This window comes from Ursus maritimus, unplaced genomic scaffold (assembly GCF_017311325.1).
Source record: "Ursus maritimus isolate PB19 unplaced genomic scaffold, ASM1731132v1 scaffold_17, whole genome shotgun sequence".
In the NCBI taxonomy this organism is placed as follows: Eukaryota; Metazoa; Chordata; class Mammalia; order Carnivora; family Ursidae; genus Ursus; species Ursus maritimus.
In genome coordinates, this window is record NW_024424119.1 from 26,045,735 (window position 1) to 26,066,139 (window position 20,405).

The following is a 20,405-nucleotide window of genomic DNA, read 5'->3' on the forward strand; positions in this document are numbered from 1 at the left end:
TTTGCCAGGACACATTTGGTCTGTAGCAACCCTCGTCCTGTATTCAGTACTGAGGCTGGCTCAGGGAAGGTTCCAACTAGAGTTTGACCTTTGGATGTAAAATTTTGTCTTGTTTACAGCTGAGAAAATATCTTGGCAAAACTCACATTGGTCACTTGGCCTTTATCCTTCTGCCTTTTTCACAGCCCCAGTGCAGCCTCATCCCTCCACAGGTCGGAGCTGTTCTCAGCACCTAGCGTGGGGCCTGGCTCCTGCAGGAGCTGGGGTAACGGGTGGGCCTGAGGCTAAGTCTCACACCGCAGACCTCAGGCATCCCCCTCTCCTCCTCTTTGTGATGGTTGCTGAGGTCAGAGGTGCTGCTGGAGGCTGCATGGCCTGCATTCTGCCGTCCCGAGGGGCTGCACATGCGCGGGCTACTGCAGATACTGGTGCCCCACCCCCGAGGAGGGCAGGCTGGGGGCATCTGTCCCAGGGCTGTGGCATCAGGGACGGCGGTGTCTGCTCTGCATCAGCAGAGGTTCCCGTTGTCAGTTCTAAAATGCTGCCACTTCTCTTTGAAGTTTGTGCCTCTAAGCCACGAGTGCTGGGAAGAGAGGCGCTGGGCCAGCGCTCGCTGCACCAGCATGTGTCTCTCCCTCAGGAATCACCTTCGTCACCATCCATCGCCAAAATGAATGGAGGCTGCACAGGCGGCTTTATTAAATATGAATGAGTCGCAGCCCACGGCCCCCACGCGGTCACTCACCCACTCCATCTCTGGCAATTACTGTGTCGCACACACTGTGCCAAGGGGCGCCGCGGTCCCTGCCTGCCCTTGCAGACTGACACCGCCCAGCAGGGGCAGGGCTCGGGTCTGCAACTGCCCCTGATGGAAAGCTGCTCCTGGGCTCCCATGCAGTCAAAACGGCTCTGCTCTGCAGGTGTAGGGACGGACCACCTTCCACAGAAAGATCGTGGATCCTTGGGCTCTGAGCCCTCGCTGGGTCGGGCGTGTGGCTTTGGAGCCCAAGACAAGGTCTCCTGGCATGGTGGGCTCCTAAGCTCTGTTTGCATGTTCCAGGTGTGTGGGTAACACCCAGACATTTTTGATTTCAGGCAGTTTTAAGATCCAGGTTAAGAGTACGTGTGCGTGCACACACCATTACTGAGCACACATTCAGTGTGTGTTCACGTTACCCCCACAAGAAACCACTCGATTGTGAGTTTCATGTCACTGGGGTCCTTGTTAGCCCTGTTCACTGCTGTGTCCCCAGTGCTGGGGACAGAGGAGATGCTCAAACATTATTTGTTGAATGAACAAATGAGGTGGGTGTTACTGACCATTTTGGAGCTAATGAGTGGAGTGACAGAACTCACTGAGGTTCTCCAGCTATCGAGTATCAGAGCAAGGGGTCCAATTCAGGGCGGGGCTACCCCCAGCCCCATGGGCTGCCAGCTTCCCTGCCCGGGAACCCTCCTGCCTGGCCCCAGCCACGGTCCGACACCGCACCACACTGCTGTGGCTGCATGGATCTGTTTGACCCCAATTCCATCAGGAGAGCCAATAAAATTCCCCACGGCCCCACATGGCTTTGTCAAAGTTGTCAAAAACCATCTATGAAGTTGTAAAGACAAACGAAATCAAATTCTTTTTCTGAACTTAAAAAATTACTTTTATTTTAGGAACCAATAAAATTATGGCAAGTATTTACAAATAATTATCTCACATAAAGGTTACATAAAATCAATTCTTCACAAGTAACAGTCACTCATGAAAAGACACACAGATATTAGAACTACGCCAATCTTATTGCAAGTTTCTTCAACTAATCTAAAATAAAAGTGTTGCAATCAACCATTTAACTTAGAATAAAATCACAAATTTCAGGTTTGACAAGAGGAAAAAAAGGTAAAAAAATTAAACCAAAATCCCACCCCTGTTTTCTCCCAAGTCCCACCCCCAGCCCCTGCCCTCCTCCCAACAAAAGAAAAATATGTCCGACATCTTTGGCAAATTGGCACTGCTGTAATTACATTCAAATATTATTACACACAAAAGCAACACACGTCACTAAGAAAAAAAAAAAACACCAATATTTCAAGTCAGTTATTTTCTACTAGAAAAAAAGAATACAAAACATACACATTTTTAAGAAGCATTTTTTTTTTCAATCTGTTGGAGACAGATCATCTCCCACTTTCAAAGGCAATTCAATTGTGGTTTTGTTTTTTTGTTGTTGGATTTTTTTTTGTATTTTTTTTTTTTTTACAAGTAAGCGTCTATGCAGGCATCACAAACTTTGGCGGATACAGTAGATATGTATTTCTTTGATGCTGGAAGGTCTGTCCCTAAGACAAAGTCAACTGTCTCAATGAGAAGCTAAATCCATGTGTCTTCCTGGCAAAGAGTTCCACTTGCAATGTAATCTGCATTTATTTCTATAAATACTCAATGTCCAAAGGCCACTAGAGGGTGAAGAACCAGGGCAGCATCTGCCAGCAAGTCAGGGCAAAACCCAAATCAGATTCCCACCCGTGGCCCAGACTTGGAGGCCCAGCAGTGGGGGCAACCAGGGGGCCCTCGCTGTCCACTCTACCCCACACTGAGCTGGTAGCGTGGGGCCCAGGGATGGGCCTGCCTCTTTCTGAGCCCCAGGATGGGCTGCTGCCAGGTCTACTCACCATCTCTGACCAAAGGTGAGGAGAGCAGGCAAGAATCGGCATGAGGAGACTCAGCACTGTGTCTGAGCTTCAAGTACATCTGAGATGCAGGGGTGTGTGCGTGTGTGTGCACATACACACTCACGTGCACACGTATGGAGGGGAAGGCCTGATCCGGAGGCTCTGAGTTTTGCAGGGCATTTCAAAAAGACTCAGGACTTATTTATTTTTAGCTTTATAGCAATTAATTGGCTATTGATTGGTTGGAATGTTCAACTCTCCATTTCCTCAAATACAATAAAATAGTTTCATTAAAATGTATTCATGCTTGAAAATAAGGGAGCCATTAAGTGGTTTCCTTTCTGTTCCACTCCAAGGGAAATGCACCATTTGTAAATCAAAAATCCATCATCCAAAATCACTTGTTCTTAATGGTGCTTTTAGAGAAGATGAGGGACGTGGTCTTATGCATGGTGCTTCTGGGGATGAGGGTGGCCCGGTGGCCAGAGTTGCAGGATTGGGTGGGCCTGCAGTTGGGGTGGGTGAGGCTCAGCTTGACCTCCTCCAGCCAGGCCTTAGAGTCGGGCAAGGGGGGCCTGACTCCCCATCTGCCCCGCCTCCTGCTGTTTCACATGCTTCCTTCCCTGAGCGGTGCTCGGAGCTGTCTAAAGCTGAAAGGTGGGATTCCTGCCCGCCTTGTCCTGCCCACAGGCCAAATATACTACCTGAGACCAACTCCATTTTAGAATTCATTACTATATCCTCAATAAATAAAGAGTTGCATTTTCTCCTTTGCTGCTCAGGGGCCTAAGACGTGGGAAGGAGAATATCTAGACTTACTGTACGGTGGTTACATTTACCCCTAACTCAGACATGGGCTAAAGAGGACCCCTGGGAACACATGGACTGAAACTCTAGATTGGCAGGGACATGATCCTTAGGTCTCCTTTGATCCTAGGGTGAGGGGTGGTCCAGGAACGGGACCCCCGTGTGGAGAAATCCCAGCAAAGGAAAGAAAGTCTGGTGCCTGGCTGCTCCTGCCAAGTAGCCCACGTCAGAGAAGCTGCAGACCCCTCCTCGGGAGAACAGGCAGGCCGGGGACTGGCTTCCAGGCCTCCACGGCAGCCCCTTGGGACCTGGCCGCCACTCCAGAGGCGCAGCCTCGAGCTGACAGTGGGGAAGTGCGGATCAACAGATCAACACTGTGGCTCCACCATGAATATGCAAGAGGGAATCCTGAGGTAAGGGGTCGTCAGGGGACAAGGGGCTGAAGGGGCTGCTGGGAGGTGGGGCAGACTGCAGGGTAGGAGTCATGGCCTGACTGTCCAACTTTCCGATAATGTTTTGTTACCTTTTAAGAAATGCACTTGCCTTGGACCTCTCCGAGGCCAAAAGCACTAAAGGAATAAATTCTTCAGGAGCACCGATGCGCGCGCCTGGAAACCACAGAGGCAGGCTCCTAGGCGGGTGACAGGGCCGCGGCCGCAGAGCCAGCGTCTTAGCGGAGCCACCCAGAGCTGGTCTAGCCCAGAGTGCTGTGGGGGTCCACCCACTCCTGCCTGGGCCTGGCCTGTCCAGGGGCCTGGAATCTTCTCTACCCTCGGGGCAGCTGTGCTGAGACATATCTTGTTTCTAGGTATTTGTCAGGAGTCCTTGGTTTGTTTTTAAGATTTGCTCCCCATGGCTTGAAGCTAAATTCTAGCTGAAATGTCATCCAGAAGTGGGGAAGCTGGTGCCAGAGGCTGCCAAAGGCAGGACAGTTGCTCTGGGCTATGACTTCTCATAAAGGGATTTCACCCCTCAGTGCCCCATGGCCACATCTGGAGCATGTCCCCTCCCCCCCCAACACACACACACACACACACACACACACACACGAAAAGACCCCAGCGGCACTGGCCTCCTCTCAAAGCCAACAGTCCCTCTACCCCCACAACCCCCAACTGTTCTATCCCACCCACCTTCAAGGTCCAAATGGTCTTCAAGAGCCCAGGGTGAGGAGGGAGGGAGGAAGGACTGGGAATGCCTGTCCCTGACAGTGACTGGCCTCATCTCCCATCTCTCTGGGTTCCCATCATCAATGAAGGGCAAGGAGGTGAAGAAGAAAGGGAGCACTGGACAAAAATTGGGGGTCACGAGCTATGGACCAGTGGGTCAAATGTGGCCCACAAAACATTCTTTTGGCTGGAAGAGCATTTTAAAAGCTTTCACATTTGAATGCCATTGGCTGGAACCAGCCCTCTGGTTGTCTCGGGTCCCACCCTGCATGCCGTGTCACGCCCTGCCTGAGTGGCATGACTCCACCTGCCTGACCAGGGAAGCAGCAGTTCTGGGCCCTGGAGATTGAGATCTGTGTTTCCTAGGTTTGTGGCCGCCCTCAGGGCCCGGCTGGGGGATGCCTACATGTTGTCACAGACAGGTCTGGAGTCTGAGCCACAGCGAGGGGACATCTCATAACCCCCAGAACCTTAGACCCTGGGAGTCAGAGGCGGGCCCACGTCCATGCCCCGCCAGGCCTAATGGTGTGGTCTTGGACACGCTCTGATCCCCTCGGAGTCTCAGGACCCAGCAGGGAAGAAGTGTGGATGAATCTGGGTGAAGACTTTGCAGGTTTGGTGTTAATGGGAATCAAGGTAGACCAGCAAAGCCACCAAGTCTCAGGCCATTTAGTCAGGCCAGCCTCTGGGCCCCTGTTCTTTCTTTCCTTATTGTGGGTCTAGGGGGTTTCTAGGAGATTGAAGGGTGTGTCTAAGCCATATGCTCCCATGACAGGAGCACAGTTCTGTGGAGAGAGAATGGGCCCCAAAGATCTGAGAATTCACCTCCCCTCTGTCTTTCCATGCAAGCTGCAAATCTCAGTTCTCCCATCTGTAAACTGGGTATTGTGATCTTGGCCCCAGGGAATGGTCGAGGATTGCAAAGCACCATGCAAACATGAGTTATGAAAGGGCTAACCCTGACTAAGGCGCCTTGGGAAAGGGAGATTGGAATTGATATGTCATCAGATTTTTCAAGGTTGGAGCTAGACTAATGGTATGAAACTTTTTCATAAAATCCACAAGGTCCTTTCCAAAAGTCAGAGCCGGAACACAGGGCTGAAGGCCTGTGGAGGAGTGCCCCAGGCCTCCAGCCACAATGCTGGTGAAAGCCCTGGCCTTGTGTTTTCCATTCAGAATTCTCTGACATTTACTCAACGGCTTGTGTCCTTTGGACCCTTTCTCTCCAAGCTCCCAGGCAGTTCCAGCAGGCAGCGCGCAGACTGAGCTGGGGAGAGTAGGTACGTGTGTGAGAACGTGCGTGTACATCCTTGCGCTCTTGTGCTTCTGCCTGGCAGCCCAGGAATAGGGGGGGTGTCTAATAAATACAAATGCAATCTGAAGACCAGCAGAGCCTCAGGGGAGAGAGGAAAGCATGGAGGGTGCTCGTCACAGGGCAAGAGAAGGAAGAGAATGGGGCTGGGTGGGCTTCGGTGAGGAAGGATAGCGTGCGCCTTAGGCAGTTGGTTCAGGGAAGGCTGACCTCCCAATAGCCTGAGACCACAAGGAGGGAAAAGTACCAAAGGTGTGGGTGCAAGAGGCCAAAGGCCTGAGCTCACCACTTCCTGCAGAAGGAAGGGAAGGAGGGAAGGAGGAAAGGAGAGGCCAGCTAATGTACCTTCTCCTACTTTGCCTGGCAGGTGGAGGCGGGAGCTGGTTCATCCTGTTCCTGGAGGTGGGGTCTGCCCCCCAGCTGGTTCCCTTCTTTGCCCAGCAGGTTCCAAGGTGGTGGGTGTGCCTGCAGGGAGCCCCCTGGCTCCACTTCTGCCCTGGGTGGCTGGGCTTCCTCGTAGCTTCTAACACCCCAGGACACTCCATCTATGGCAGTGGGCCCAGAATGATCTCCCACCGCACTCCAGTCAACTTCCCTCCCCGGGGATGGAAGGATCACTTTGTGCCTGGGGTCGGGAGGCTGAATCCCAGCCCCACCTCTGCCAGTCACTGCCTGGGGACTCCACCTTGTTGAGCCCCCGTTTCCTCTTCTCTCCCACCACCTTGTAGGCTGTTGGGGAGAAAACACTTGGTGGTGGACAGAGGAGGTCTGTTCTCTTTCCCTGCATCGCCCTGGGCTTCCCCAAACTGGGCCTCAGTTTCCCCAGAGGGGAGCTGAACTAGATCTTCCTCAAGGCTGATTTCCATCTCTCTGGGTGTTCTTATTTCCCACTTGGTCCAAACATTAGCAGGACTCAGATGCCCACCCCATATGCTTGCTCAGAAGTAGAGGACCTGCCCCCAAGTGACCCAGTTACAGCCCTAGCATCCTGGGAAAGAGAAAGGCAAGGAAAGAGCTAGGGGATGACCCTGCAGGTGACCCTGCTGTACCAAGGCAGCCAAGGCTCAGAAAGGTGAAGGTCTTGTCCAAGGTCCCACAGCAAGGAAGTGGTGTGGCCAGGACAAGACCTCTCAGGCCCACTAACCTCAAGTGCACGCTCTGCTCTGCCCCAGCTCTTTGACAACTTGGTGACATGCAAACATCGGGGACACCGTCACACAAGATGGCGAAGTCCACTGTCATCACTGTAATTCAGCCCAGATTGGGATAGGGCCTCCACCTTGCTGTTCTGAGTTGGCAAGAGAGACTACTGAAGGAAATGAGGCCCCAGGCAAAGAGATAGTGGCCCCTGGAACCCCTATTTCAAAACCACTCCCAGTTCACACAGCAATTCCTCACTGCCTATCCTGCTCCTCTCCCAGAAGGCCTTCCTCTGACCCCCGCATCCTCCCAGGTGTTTTTTTTCTGACCACTCCAGCCTCCAGTGTGTTCTCCAAGCTCCCCTCCAGGCTCCTGGGGCCCTTGGCCATGGCCCTGACCATCACAACCCCTTGCATCAATAGGTATATACCCACTGTGCAAAGTTAGACATCTGCTCCCACCCCAACACCTCTATTCCCAGCTGCATACTAGGCTCCATGAGAACAGGGAGGGGCCGATCAGGAAGTTCTGGCTGACTGCTGTAGGTGTTTGTGGTCCTCAGTGCAAGAATGTCCTTTTGTTCATTATTGTCTACATGGCAGGGACAGGCTTGCCCAGAATCCACTTTCTGGCTTCCTGGAGAGTGGAAGAAATGTCCATGGTGGGTGTCCGATGTGATATGAGCCTGGGCACACCTCAGAAAACACAGCTCAGTTCAGTTCAGTGGTTCCAGGGGCTTGGGAGTCCTCTCCTTAGACTACGGTCTTCTGGGTCCTGTCCAGCCCCAGCATTCAAAGTCCACAATGCAGTCAGCACCTTGGACAGCATCTTTAGACTCGTAGCTGAGGAATCTCCCAGACAGTTCTTTGTTCTCTTCGAGTCCTTTGATATGGAAAAGAGCTGCTCACAATGCACTGGGCCCAGGAAAATAGAGTCAAGAAGCCAGGGCATCTCTCCAGCGTGATTCTCCTGAGGAGGGGTCTCAGGGGGGAAGCTTGAAGCATAACCAGCCCAATGAGACTCCTAGTCCAGACGTTAAAGAAGTAGCAATGAGCAGGAGGCTGGGCCCAGAGGGGGGCATCCTCAGTCTCAAGGACAACTCCAAGCCCACCTGTGGGGGAAGCCAGGACGGAGGGGATGCTCTGCACACAGGTCTAAGATGTCCTGTGACACATCAGGAGTATTGGATGCATAACGGGTGGGCAGTCCACTCAGTTGGACCCTCAGGCCCACAAAAAAGCAAGAAGGTATTTACACGGGTGCTGTTGAAGTGACAAAAGCAAGCTCTCCTTCCCAGGCCTGGGGCAGGAAGACGGGTGGATGGTCAGACAGCTGGGGACTGGCAGGCTAGGCCGGGGCTACGTTGTCTGCAGAAAAGTCTGTGGCTTTGCAGAGACCCAGTTGCTATTGGGAGAAGCTCACTGATTGACTCTTAGAAAGGGACGTGTGTCTAGAAGTCCAACAGCCTTACCATAGAACCCCAGCTCTCTGGCAGGAAAAGGTCAGGAGAGAGTTTCAGGCGAGAGGGGATTGCTGGGGGATGGTCTCATTGGGCCCCTCTGGCTGTCTTCGGAGGGGCTGAGAGGCTATCACCCTCAGTGATATGTGTGATAAGTGCTTGGCGCCCGCCTGGCTCTGAGGGTCAGTGACGGTCGTAGGCAGTGGCGGCTGCAGGCGGGGCAGCTCCTCGGGCCGCGGCGCTGTAATAGTACGGGGAGCCTGGGGGAGACAGAAGAGGGCACAGAGGTTCGAGGATGACCTTGTGCCTGCAACCCCATACCTGGGGTCCCTTTTCCACCAGGGTTTCCTTCCTCCTCCCCTTCCTCCCAGGCCGCCAAGATCTCTGTCCCAGTCTATTCCCCAAATTGCAAACCTAATCAGGGTTGCTTCCGGCTCACAAGAGTTCAAGGCCTCCTCCCCACTTAGAGCAGGGGTGGGCAGACTGGGGCCCTCAGGTAAATCCTGCCTGCTGCCCGTTTCAGTAAATAACGTTTTTCTGGAACTCGGCCTTGCCTGTTTGATTCTGTGCTGTCTGCGAATGCTCTCCTGCTACCACAGCAGAGCTGAATACCACACCTGAGACCACATGGCCTGCCAAGCCCAACATAGTCACCATCCAGCCCTTGACAGAACAAGTTTGCCAACTTCCGGCCTAGAGGGTGAAAAGGTAGCACTTCTTAGTTCGCCCAGTGGATACTTTGTGACCTAGCTCCGCCGTCCTCTAGGAATTTCCATCCCACAACCGCTGCTTCCCACCCCACCCCACGCACATAGCACACTCCAGTGAACTCAGACTCTGCAGAGGTCTCGGATACCCTCGTGCTAACAGCAGCGTTCCGCGGAGAAGCATTTCTCCTGCCTCGCACCGCTCTGCTTCCACATGCCCTGTCTCATCTCAACCTCCAGGGCAGGTGAGATAACTCATTTTATCCTCCTCTTGTTGCCTCTCTGCCTCTTCCTATGCTCCTTCCTCAAGCCCCCGCCCTGAGCTCACCCTCCTCTGCAGCCTGGACCGGGTGCTCCAATCACCTTTTTACTGCTCTCCCCACCCCCGGATGGAGGCCCCACATGGGCAGGGGCTGGGCTCTGCTCTTCCGGGTGTCTGTCCTCCGTCCCCGGTCTGCAGCCGGGCACGCGGCACGTGCTTCCAGCCAGGCTGCATGAGTAAGCGCCCAGCTGCACTGAGGAAACAAACAATAGCGAAGACCCCTGCCCATTCACTCATTTCTTTTCTGGCTCTATTGGGGACAGCAAGGGGCAATAATCACAAATATCACAGACCAATGTTGAGTCCACAGGGGGATTAGAGCTCTGAGAAAAGAGCTCCAGGGATTGCAAGATGATTCTGGCGGAGTCAGGTTTCCTGGAGGATGTGGGTTGGGCTGGGTTTGCAGGACAGGAAGAGACAGACATAGGGAGCCTGAGGTATGGGAGTCCATGAGAGAAGGGCAAGGTGGAGCCCTCCTGCCTGTGACCTCCAGACAGAGCCAGGGTAAGGGCCACACTGGGTTTCTCCCACTGTCTCAAGGCTTCATTCTGGGACTACCTGCTTCGGACAAGGCCTCCAGGAGGCCTATGCTGTGCCCGAACTCCTCCCCAGGGATGAAAGAGTCTGGGGGCTCAGGGAGACCAGGAGTCTCAGAACCACACAGCTTAGAGATGCTAGGCCACTGCCTTATTTTATAGGTGAGGAAACGAGGCTCAGCAAACCAAAACCACATGCCCAAAGCCACAGGGCCTCTCAGTGCCAGAGCCTTGCCCGCATTCAGGACTCCTCCCACTGCAGTGCGGTCCATGGCCTGTCTACCCAATGCTGGGGGGCTGTGTTTATCCAGGTGGACAGTGGGGGGGGGGCCTGGTAGCCACTGTGGACCATGCATCTCTTGGGGTGGGCACAGTGAGCTGCTTGATTCCCTGGGGGAGCAGACTCGTATTTATTCTGAAATCCCAGCCAAATCCAAACCAACCCTGGTGATTCTCTCAGATACCATCACTGAGCACCAAGGCCTGGACTCTATCACTCTTGGCTGAGTGACCTTGAACAAGTGGATTCACTCCCTTGAGTCTCAGTTTTCTCATCTGTAAAAGGGAGTCACAAGGGGGCCATAGAAGGGCACCTTGAGAAAAGGATGTGAAAGTGCTTTGGAAATATACTTTTCTAAGCCACTTACAGNNACTCTTTCCATTTCCAAAACAATTCCATCAGGTAGGAACTAGTATTGTCCCCATGTAGCAGATGAGGAAGCTGAGGCACAGGGAGACTAAGTAGCTTCCCCAAGACCATACAGCTAGTATGTAATCTCGAGGGCAGGATGGAGGAGGCAGTTTAGCACACGCCACTGGCCCTCCAAACCCAGTCCCAATGAACAGACACACTACTTCCTCCGTTTGCCCCCGCCCCACCCCCGGAGGGAGTATGGCTCAGGCAGCAATGACAACGGAGGAGGAGTGGGAAATGCCTCGCTGTGCCTGCTGTCCCAGAAGGCAGAGACACCAATCCCATGCCTGAGTGTTCCCAGAGATGGCTGTTTCTGCTGCCTCCTCTGTCACCTTCCTGGTTGAAGCCCTGACTCAGAGACGCCTGTCAGCCAGGCTCCTCTGCTCTCTCTTCTGGGATGGGGACAGCATTAGGACAGTCACCCACAGAGAATCTGCGGTGCCAGCCCTGCATCCTGCCTTCAGACGAGCCCAGGAGAGAGGAATGTGTGTGTGGGGGGGGTGGGGACACCCCTCCAGGCCTGGGCACGGCACGGGAGCGGGAAAGCCGCAGGGGCTGCCCTCACAAAGTGGCCTCGAGGGCCAGCAAACGGAAGTAAGCTCCTTGGAGGATCCAGCTCAGTCCCCCGAGTTCCCCACCGGCCACCTCTTGCCCCCTGCTGACTCACTTCCCTCCCAAAGCCTAATCTCCGAATCTCAGGGCCAGCCTGTCCCGAAAAATCAAAAATTCTTGTGTTTACTGTGAGAAATGGAAACATCACCTTACAAAACACTCTTTCTGGTGCCCATTAAGCCTCCATCTAGAATAAGCTTGTCCTTTTCTTCTGTCATTTTTCCTCTCTAATTCACAGTATCATCAATTTGCTTCTTGACACAGTCATTCCAGGCTCCCGCTCACTCCTTCATCCCCTTAGAGTGGCACAGGCACACCCTTTCTCATCCTAATTGACCACTGCTTTCTTCCCCACCCTGCCTGCCTCTGTGTCCCCCAAGCCGGTCACTGCACCCTGGCTGGGCCTTGTGTGGGCAACATGCAGGCCGCTCCAGCAGAGGCGGCTCAGCGGGAGGGGAGTTCTCCTGAGAGGTCAGTGCGCAGCCTCACTAGGGCGGCATTGCCCATCCTGGCTTTGGTGGGGCTTCTCTGAAGGGGACCTCAACCAGGCTGGCCAGGGTACGGGTGGTGTGTGTGAGGGCGTGAGCACATGGGGGACTGCGTGCGTGTGTGTGTGTGCGCGCGCGCACAGTGGTTCTCCCCTGTTTCTGCAGCTCCCACTGATCTAGCAGGAACACCAAGGAGCCTCAGAGCAGCTTTCTACCCCCTGGTACCTTCCCCAGAATTAATCGGTCTACCTCTCTGGTCCAGTGGGATTCTTTCAGCTAAAGGCTTGAAGACACTCTGGCAAAAGGGCATCTGGCAGATGTGATGGGCCTGGAACTTATTTGCAAGACTGTGGCAGAGTGAGCGTAGCATCTCACCCATCTTCAGGAAAGCGGGATCGCTGCTTATTCAGGGCTGCGGGCCTCAGGAGAGCGTCACATTCAGCTCCTGCCTGAACGAAGCGGCCAGTGGCAATTATCCTCATTTTACACCTGAGGCAACTGAGGCCCAGATTGGGGGATGACCTGTGATTCCCCAGGTCACAGGCTTGGGAAGTGTGGGGCCCTTTCTCATGTTTGTCATCGCCCAACATTGTTTTGACTTTTCCTGTTTGCAGGGCGCCCTGTGGTATGAGGCCCGCCTCTTTGAATGAACTCATTCTCCCATTCCCCTTGCTGCTAGGGCACAAGTGTGTCCCCTGGGCTCTGCCTATTAGAGTCTCTTGCATGTGGCTTCGATCGGGCAGGGGGCGCCATGAGGAAGTGGGTGGGCCGAGGAGTGGATGGCAGAGCGCCCAGCTCTGGTGGCGGCGGCCTCAGCACTCACGCACCCTGGCCAGGGCAGCAGCGGAGAGCCTAGAGCCAGCTGGCAGCAGCAGGAGGGCTGCGGCAGCCCTGGAGTGTGGTGGGGTGATATTCCCGGCCGTGTGTGCCACACCTATCTCTTTGGTCCTCCTGGAGATTCTGGAAGCCTGCAATATCCCTTAATAAACTGGTTTCCTGCTTCAACCAGCCCGGATTCTGTGGTTTGCAAATGAAAGTCTGACAGATAAATACAATAACCTGGCTTTCAAAAATTGATCAGAGCTGTCCTCGTCTCATAGATGGTCTGAGAATTCAGGCCCCTTAATGGCTTCCTGTGGAGGCCAGGGTCAGGGTAACCCGAGTTTGAGCCCTCATTCTGCCACCTGCATGCTGTGTGACCTCAGGTAAGTTAATGACCCTTTCTGAGTCTCACTGTCTTCTTCGTCTGTATACTAGTGATAATAGTATGAACTCCCTTGGGCTGTTGAAATGATAAAGTAGGGTAACCCACATGAAGAGTTTTGCCCAGCGCCCACACAATGAGCAGGTACTCATTTAGATGGACAGAGTTTTGGTTCTTCCTCCTCTCCATACCAGCTCTGGTCGCTCTCAAGGCACTGAGCCCCTCTCAGCACCCTTGCCTGAGCCCTCCTCACCCCCAGCTGGAGGCTCCCTGAGACAGAGTCCACATCTTTCCATAGCAGGCACACAGCCCATGCTTAACACCTGGGGACGTGAACTGCCTTCACTCCAGCATGAGCAGCGAAGGCCTCAGGTGCCGCCTAGCCCCAACATCCCCTTGCCACCCGCTCGGGCTCCAGACCCAGCCCTCTGCTCCCACCCCTCTGAAAGACTCTGGTTCAGGGAGACCATAGTTAGCCTTTGCCTCCTAAGACTAATGGCTGGGCCAACTCAGAGACCAGGGCCTGTTTCAGGAAGAGCATTAGGTAAGTGGAGACATGGTTCAAATACTTAGAATTGATTTTTACCAAAACCAAAAAAGAAGTCCACAGATCAGCCTGTCCAGGAGGCCATAGGTAGTAAGATCCTAGTCTTCTATAAAATGAAATCTCCAGGCATAGGGACCTGGAGTACTAACTGGCATCGTTCTTTATTGTACCCACAAGTTTTGCATGCCACGTCAGAATGCTCTGGGCAGCCTGAGGCCCAAGTGCACGGAAGGGTGGTAGCCAAGAAGGGATGGTGTGTCTGTCACGTGTCTGCCCTCTGTCACCTAATCACAGACTCATGACCTGGCAACTTGAGTGTGAAGGGACCAGATTCTTGCTTTTCTGGTGAAGTCTGTTTCCCAGTCCAAAAATAATTCAGGATCCAGGGATTAACAGGCTCTTACTTAAGCTGGCCTTGTTAAGCTGGACAGACAAACCTGGATGGTGTCTGAGCCTCGTCCTGACCTGTGTAGGAATTCCTCAGCTGACTGCTGGGATAGGATCTGTGTGCAGGCTCCTTGGACAGCTCCGATCCCAGGTGGTGAGTGACATCTGTGAGCCCTGGGCCCCTGCTTCATGCTCCAGAACCTTCAGCTCCCTTTATCACTCACGAGCTGGTTTCATGTCAGTTCATTTCAACAAACAAAAGGCTCTCCTTGGCCTTTTGAGGGCTGAGTTAGCCCTGCGTGGTCTTTGGAGTGGCCCAAATATCTTTGATGATGTACACAGATCAAGCTGGCCCCAGCAATGGATAATCTGCCAGCATGAAGCCTGGGTAGAGGTTGGGTACCAGCTGAGCTCAGAACGGCATGACTTGGAAGGCCTTCAGGCACAGGGCAATCAATTTCCCAGTGGAGCTGGCTCTGCTGATGTCCACAGCAGACATCACTAATCGATCACTAAGCCTCAGAGTCCTATCAAGACAGGTAGCCACTACCAATCAATCCAAGTTGGCCTCCTTGCTGCCTCTTAGAGGTTTCTCACTGGAAGATTCAACGATTCTTAAGAACTATGTTACTCTCGGGGAGGCACTTTTCCTACACTCCCCCCGTCACTTCAATGCCCCTTTTCCTCTGTTTCCCTTCTCTTCCATTTTCCCTTATCCACCCAAATATCTGGGGGAGGGACGAGGGCTCGAGCAGAGCTGGAGTGGTGTTTACTGTCCAAAGCTCTCATCATAACTCCCAGATAGCAGGCACCTGAGGCAAGCTACCCACCCTCACTCAGGGACCAGCCCTCAGGCTGTCAAGGGACCGTGGCCCAAAGAAGGGTCCTAATGGGGCAGCTGAGGGCCCAGGGGCTCCACAGGGCTTCCACCAGTACTCACCGAGCAGCCCCGGGTTGGGGAACCTCCAGGAGTCGTTGTACGAGGGATACTGAGGGTGGCTGTAGGGGCTCCCGGAAAACTCACTCCCTGCATGTGGTCGGCGGGGAGAGAAACAGGAACCGAATGTCAGGTCAGGTTTGGAAAATGCCAGTGGCATTTACCTCTTACATAAACTGCAGGTACTTTTCATAACCGATAAAGGCAAGGCTGGCCCACATCCTTACCAGGTGGATGGCTAACACTCGCATTGTATTTCCCCCTGTACCATTTTTCTTAGCAGAGAGAGTGAATCCAGCCTCCAACATGCATACCATGAAACTACCGTGTGCCAGGTGTTCCCTGGGGTTATTGGACCAATTTACAGGTGAAAAAACTGATGCCCAGGGTCGCTCACAAAATGACCTTGACCCAAGTTCAAAGCTGCAGACCACCTGGCTCTCAGCCCTGACTGAGACACTCCAGTACCCCAGTGTGGTTTCAATTCCACTGCCCATGTGTTTCCTGAGTGGGTCCGGACTGAGAAGCCAAAGGTGACCTCAGCTCTAGTCCGGCCCTCTGTGTTGTGAATCCAGAAGGGGCTGCTCCCAGGGCCCTGGTCTAATGGGGAGGATGAGACAGACTCTCAGGTCCATGCCAGGAGAAGGCAGATGGACTTTGCTGAGATGAAGGGACAGACCAGAGGGCTGGGGAGCACAGCATTGGGAAAGGGGCCGCTGTTAGCTGCTGGGGATGCATGGGCAGAAACTACGAGCTGTGCGGGGTAGGGACAGTTTTGGGAGAAGGGGGCACAGTAGGACTTGAGGACAGCTCACTCTGGCGCAGCTGCTCATGGGGCCCTGCTTCTTGCGTCTGGCACTTTCTTCAGCCCCAGGAGAGCCTGCTTACTACCAGCCGGTCATAGGAAAGAAATTCAAAATTCCTGCCCTCAAACCTAGCTGCCTTGGCTATGCAGCCTGCCTCCTCCCCGTGGCTGGGATTCCCAGAGCGCCTGGTTTGGGCCGGACTCCTAGCACAGACCGCAATGCCTGGCCCTGGTTGTGTTGGTAGCTGGCTGGTGAGTGGCTTTGTAAGCCACTGGTTACAGAGCATGTGGGCTCCTTCCTGGCAGTGGTGACAGGAGTTACACAGCCCCACGAGACCACCCTCAGCCCAGACATGCTTCTGTGGATTCTTCTCAAGGATGCCAAAGGGCCAAAGGGCAGGAGCCTTCAGAAGGACCAACCAGAAGGCAGGACCTGGAGCAGTGCTCTTTTCCCAGCATCCGGCCCCGATGTAGGGTCCCTGGAGCTCCACCAGGTAGGGCAGGAACAATGAAGTACGCCTCAGGGGCCGGCCGCTCCCACCCCCTGGGCCCGGCTGGCCTCCTCCCCATTTCTACAGGCAACCACTGGCGGAGCGTGTACACACTCACACACACACACACACACACTCACACACACACACACACACACACACACACACACACGCTCCTCCTCAGGCCTCTCTGGGGGCCACTCCCAGCCTGACAGGCTGAGCCTTCCAATTCTCTGTTTTTTATGCCTCAGTGGTCAGGGTGTCAGGTTCCGGCGGAGGGAGGGAGAGCATGGTGACAGTGCTGGGCCGCAGCAGCCCAGCCTCGGCATATCCATCAGTGCCTCCTCCTCCTCGGGGGCAGGGTGGGGGATCAGAGCGACTGAGCAGCCTGGAGAAGGGGGACAGCCACCCTCCCCTCAGGGCTCCGGGCTGTCCCATCAGAGGCACTTCCTGACAGCATTGTGCCTGGACCCAGGGCACCAGGCTGTGCTGGCAAAGGCAGTCTCTGCTTCTCCATCTAGCAACATCATGCTTGTCTGCCAGGCTCAGCTCCAAGGCCACCTCTTCCGGGAAGCCTCCTTGATCTCCAGCCCCCGGAAGTGTAGGTCTTGGGTCCATTCAGCTGGAGTTAACTGTGTCTGTGTTATCTACCCCCCACCCTCCACCACCATTACCCTGTCCCCAAATTGGCTCTCTGATACCTCCTTCTCTGGGGAGCCCCCTCTTCAGGGGGACTCTGTTTCCCGCAGCATCCCACAGCACCTACATGGGAGTCTCCTGTGACGTGGGAGTGTCTGTCCTGCAGGTCTGGGTCTGATTCCTCTCTGCACCTGTGCGCCACCCCCTCGTGCTCCCCGTGTAATGCCCCATCCACAGCAGACAGCCGGCATTCGTGGATGGCCGGTAGCTCGCCTGCCTCTACCCGATACGTGATGGTCCCGCACATATGTCTGCATGGCTCTCTCCCTCACCTCCTTCTAGGTTTTGCTCCAATTTCATCTCCAGACCGCCGAATTTAATACGGAAACTGCTTCTACCCCATTCCTCTTTCCTGCTTTATTTTCTTCCATAGAACTGATCACGACCCAACATCTCTTGTTTTTTGTGCTCATCTTGTTAATTCTGTCTGCTCCAGTACAATGGAAGCTCAATGGGGGTACGGAGTTCTGTCAAATTCACGTCTCCCTCCCCATGTCTAGTACAGGGCCTGACATCTAAAGGCACTGAAAACTATTTGTTGAATGAATGAGCAGGGACACAGCGCACCAGGGACACAGATGATGGCTGCCACTACTTCCGCATTAGTACTGAGAGCCGGGGGTGTATGGAGCACCTCCTGCATGCCAGGATTCAACCCGGTTTCTCTGATCCACTGGTGGGTTCCACTCACACAACCACTCTGCTCCTCGGTGGACGATGAGAACCCCAGGGACCCCCTGCCTGGTGTGCTGAGTGGGGGCTTTGTGGGCACCCTCAGCCAGCCCTGTCCCGTGAGCTGCGCTGGGAGAGTGCGCATTCAGGGTGAGGGGAGCTTCCCCACACACTTCGGGATGTGGTCTGATTATCCGAAGTGCCACAGAGAAAGCTAGTGTAGGGCGCCCTTGCCACATGAGATGTGGGGAGGCCATGTCCTCAAATACCAAGGAAGCTGCCTGTCTAGAGACCTGGCCTAGCCTGACCCCAAAGGTGGCTGGGAAGCAGCAGACTGCCTGGCTTCGAGCCCACAGCTACCACTGAACCCAGCGGTCCTCAGTCAGTTTGGCACAGAGGCTGGGAGCAAGGTCTCTGGAGCCAGACTGCCTGGATTGAAATCCTGAGTCGGCCTGGTCCTAACTCTGTGACCTTGGGCGGATCATTCAGCCTCTCTGTGCCTCAGTACCCTCCTCAGTAAAGTAGGAGCAATTAATAGCTGGCCCTGCATGTGATCACGGTAGAGAATGGACGGGTGACACACAGAGTGCCCAGAACACAGTGAATGCTCAGCAAATGTCGCCCATGATGACAGTGACCTGATCCTGCTCACCAAAGCCTCCCTGGCATCCAGAATCTCACTGAACCCTCCTGACAACCCTGTGAAGCCCACAAGGTGGGTGCAACTGTCTGCATTTTCTGTGTGAGGATATGGAAGCTCAGGAAGGTGGGGGACTCAGAGGCTGGCCTCCTGCCCTCCAGCCCAGGACCCTCTGCCTATGTGACAGTGCTGTCCCATCTTGGGCTTCTGTCTCTTTTTTTAAAAAGACCCTTCTTGTCAGCTGAGCTTGAATTTTACTTCTCAGGGGCCGTGATGCTTCTAGCAGCAAAGGAGGCCCTGTCCTTGGGGGCTCAGTGGGTCCCACCTGCTGCTGGCTTCTCTGGGTCTGGAGGCCAATCTCCTGCTTCATCTCCTCTGCTTAAATTCACCACACTCACGACACCCGAGGAACATTCACCTTCTTTCCTTCAAACCTTACAATAGCTGCTTAGAAAAGTGAATCCTGTCCAACCAAGAGAAGGTCTGGGCAAAGCACTGGGGGCACTTTCTGGGTGCCGGGGAGCACATGAGAGAGAGGATTTTGATATGCAGAGGGAGGCAGGCTCTCCCAGGCACACGCAAAGATGTGGGGTGGGACTGGTCAGAGTGCATCTCTCTGCATGGCCAGGTCATTGTGAGGCCCAGCAGAGGCAAACCCCAGAGCAGAACTGGGGGGTAAGAACATTATGCTTTCCTTGCATTAGAGCTAGGACCCAGGGGAGACTAGGGAGGGCCAGGAGCTGGAGGACTGGCTGGCAAATGTGAGCCTGTGGTCAGGGAAACCAGACAGGTGACTGCTGCCACAGTCCAAGCAAGAGGGAACGGGGGCCTAGGAGACAACATGGCTACAACGTGATGCTCTCCAGGGCAGAAAATGGAAGTCCCCTCTTCAGGCTCATTGTTAGGACCCCCAGAAGTACAGCTAGCTGGCCCGACGCAAAGATCACACAATAAACACCTTCCCAGACGGGAGCCACACCAGACGGGAGCACGGCTCTAATGTATCAACATGTGGAATCGCTGTTGTACACCTGAAACTAATGTAACCTTGTGTGTCAGCTGCACTCACAGACAGAAATGAATTAAAAAAAAAATAAACACCTTCCCTTATGACTGTCCAGCACAAAGGACAACACGAACCTCTCATTTCTTTCCACTAACCGATCCATGCTTTTGGCATCTCTCAAAAATATCAACCCCTTAAGCTGGGCAACCTTTTCTTGATGCATTAATAGAAAAGTTTCTGTGAGGCAGACTGGGGTGCCAGCTCAGCCCACTGACAGGGAGTCCTCCACCTGGAAGGCGTAGCACACAGGCCCTCCTCGGAGACCGCTCCTGGGCTGCTAGGGGTTGGTCACATGTAAGCCCCTAGGAACGCTCACCAACAAAATATGTCCTCATCTTCTCCATCCCCTGCCTCCTGGGAGGGAGCAGTCCCGAGGGGAAACCAGGACTGGAGTGGGACCAGACTGGGAGTCAGCACTACAGGTTGGGCCCCCCTCCCCACAGGACACCATGAGAGCAGAAACAGGGCGGGGTCAGGGAAGGTGTGCACACAGAGGGGTGCGGNNNCTGGGCAAGGGTAGGCTCTGCACTCAGCCCTCCGCCTACTGGCTGTGTGGCCTTGGGTAAGTGACTGAACCTCTCTGGGCAGAGTCTCTTCATCCTGAATAGGGGCCTACATCATAGGACTGGTGAGAGGGGAGACAAGGTAATGTTACTGGGAGACGAGAACTCCCCTCTCCCCATATGCAGAACGCTGAGGAAGTGGGGGGGGGGGGAAGGCCTCCTCTAAAAGCTGAGAAGGCCTAAAGGAATTGTAAGGCTTCCACTGAGTTCTTGGACATGCAAAAGAAAGCCCATACTGGCGTCAGGGATGGAGTTTAGAGACCTAAGCACTGTGCATAAGAAAGGCCCTGTATCCCAGGAGGTTCTGTTTTCAGGAGAAAAGGGCAGAGGCAGGAGCTGGGCTCAAGCCCCCATGTGGGGAGGGTAGGGGGTGAGGAACATATAAGTGGGTGTCTAGATTCCCATTTTAAGTTGTCCCTCCTGGAGCCTATAACCACCCCCTCTGCCAACCACCATCCCAGATACATTCAGTAAAGCCAACTCGGTC

At 54.2% G+C, this 20,405-nt stretch overlaps 1 protein-coding gene across 2 annotated transcripts in view; it reads right to left on the minus strand.

Moving 5' to 3' along the window:
- Positions 1 to 1,625: 1,625 nt before the first annotated feature.
- Positions 1,626 to 20,405, minus strand: part of PAX5 (paired box 5) — a 195,110-nt gene continuing 176,330 nt past the window's right edge. For both annotated transcript variants that reach the window (XM_040631610.1, XM_040631611.1), the window contains 2 exons: positions 14,986 to 15,072; positions 1,626 to 8,808 (listed from right to left, as the gene is read on the minus strand). In XM_040631610.1, the coding sequence (XP_040487544.1) occupies positions 8,732 to 8,808; positions 14,986 to 15,072 (164 nt within the window). In that variant the 3' untranslated portion in view covers positions 1,626 to 8,731. The remainder of the gene's footprint in view (positions 8,809 to 14,985; positions 15,073 to 20,405) is intronic.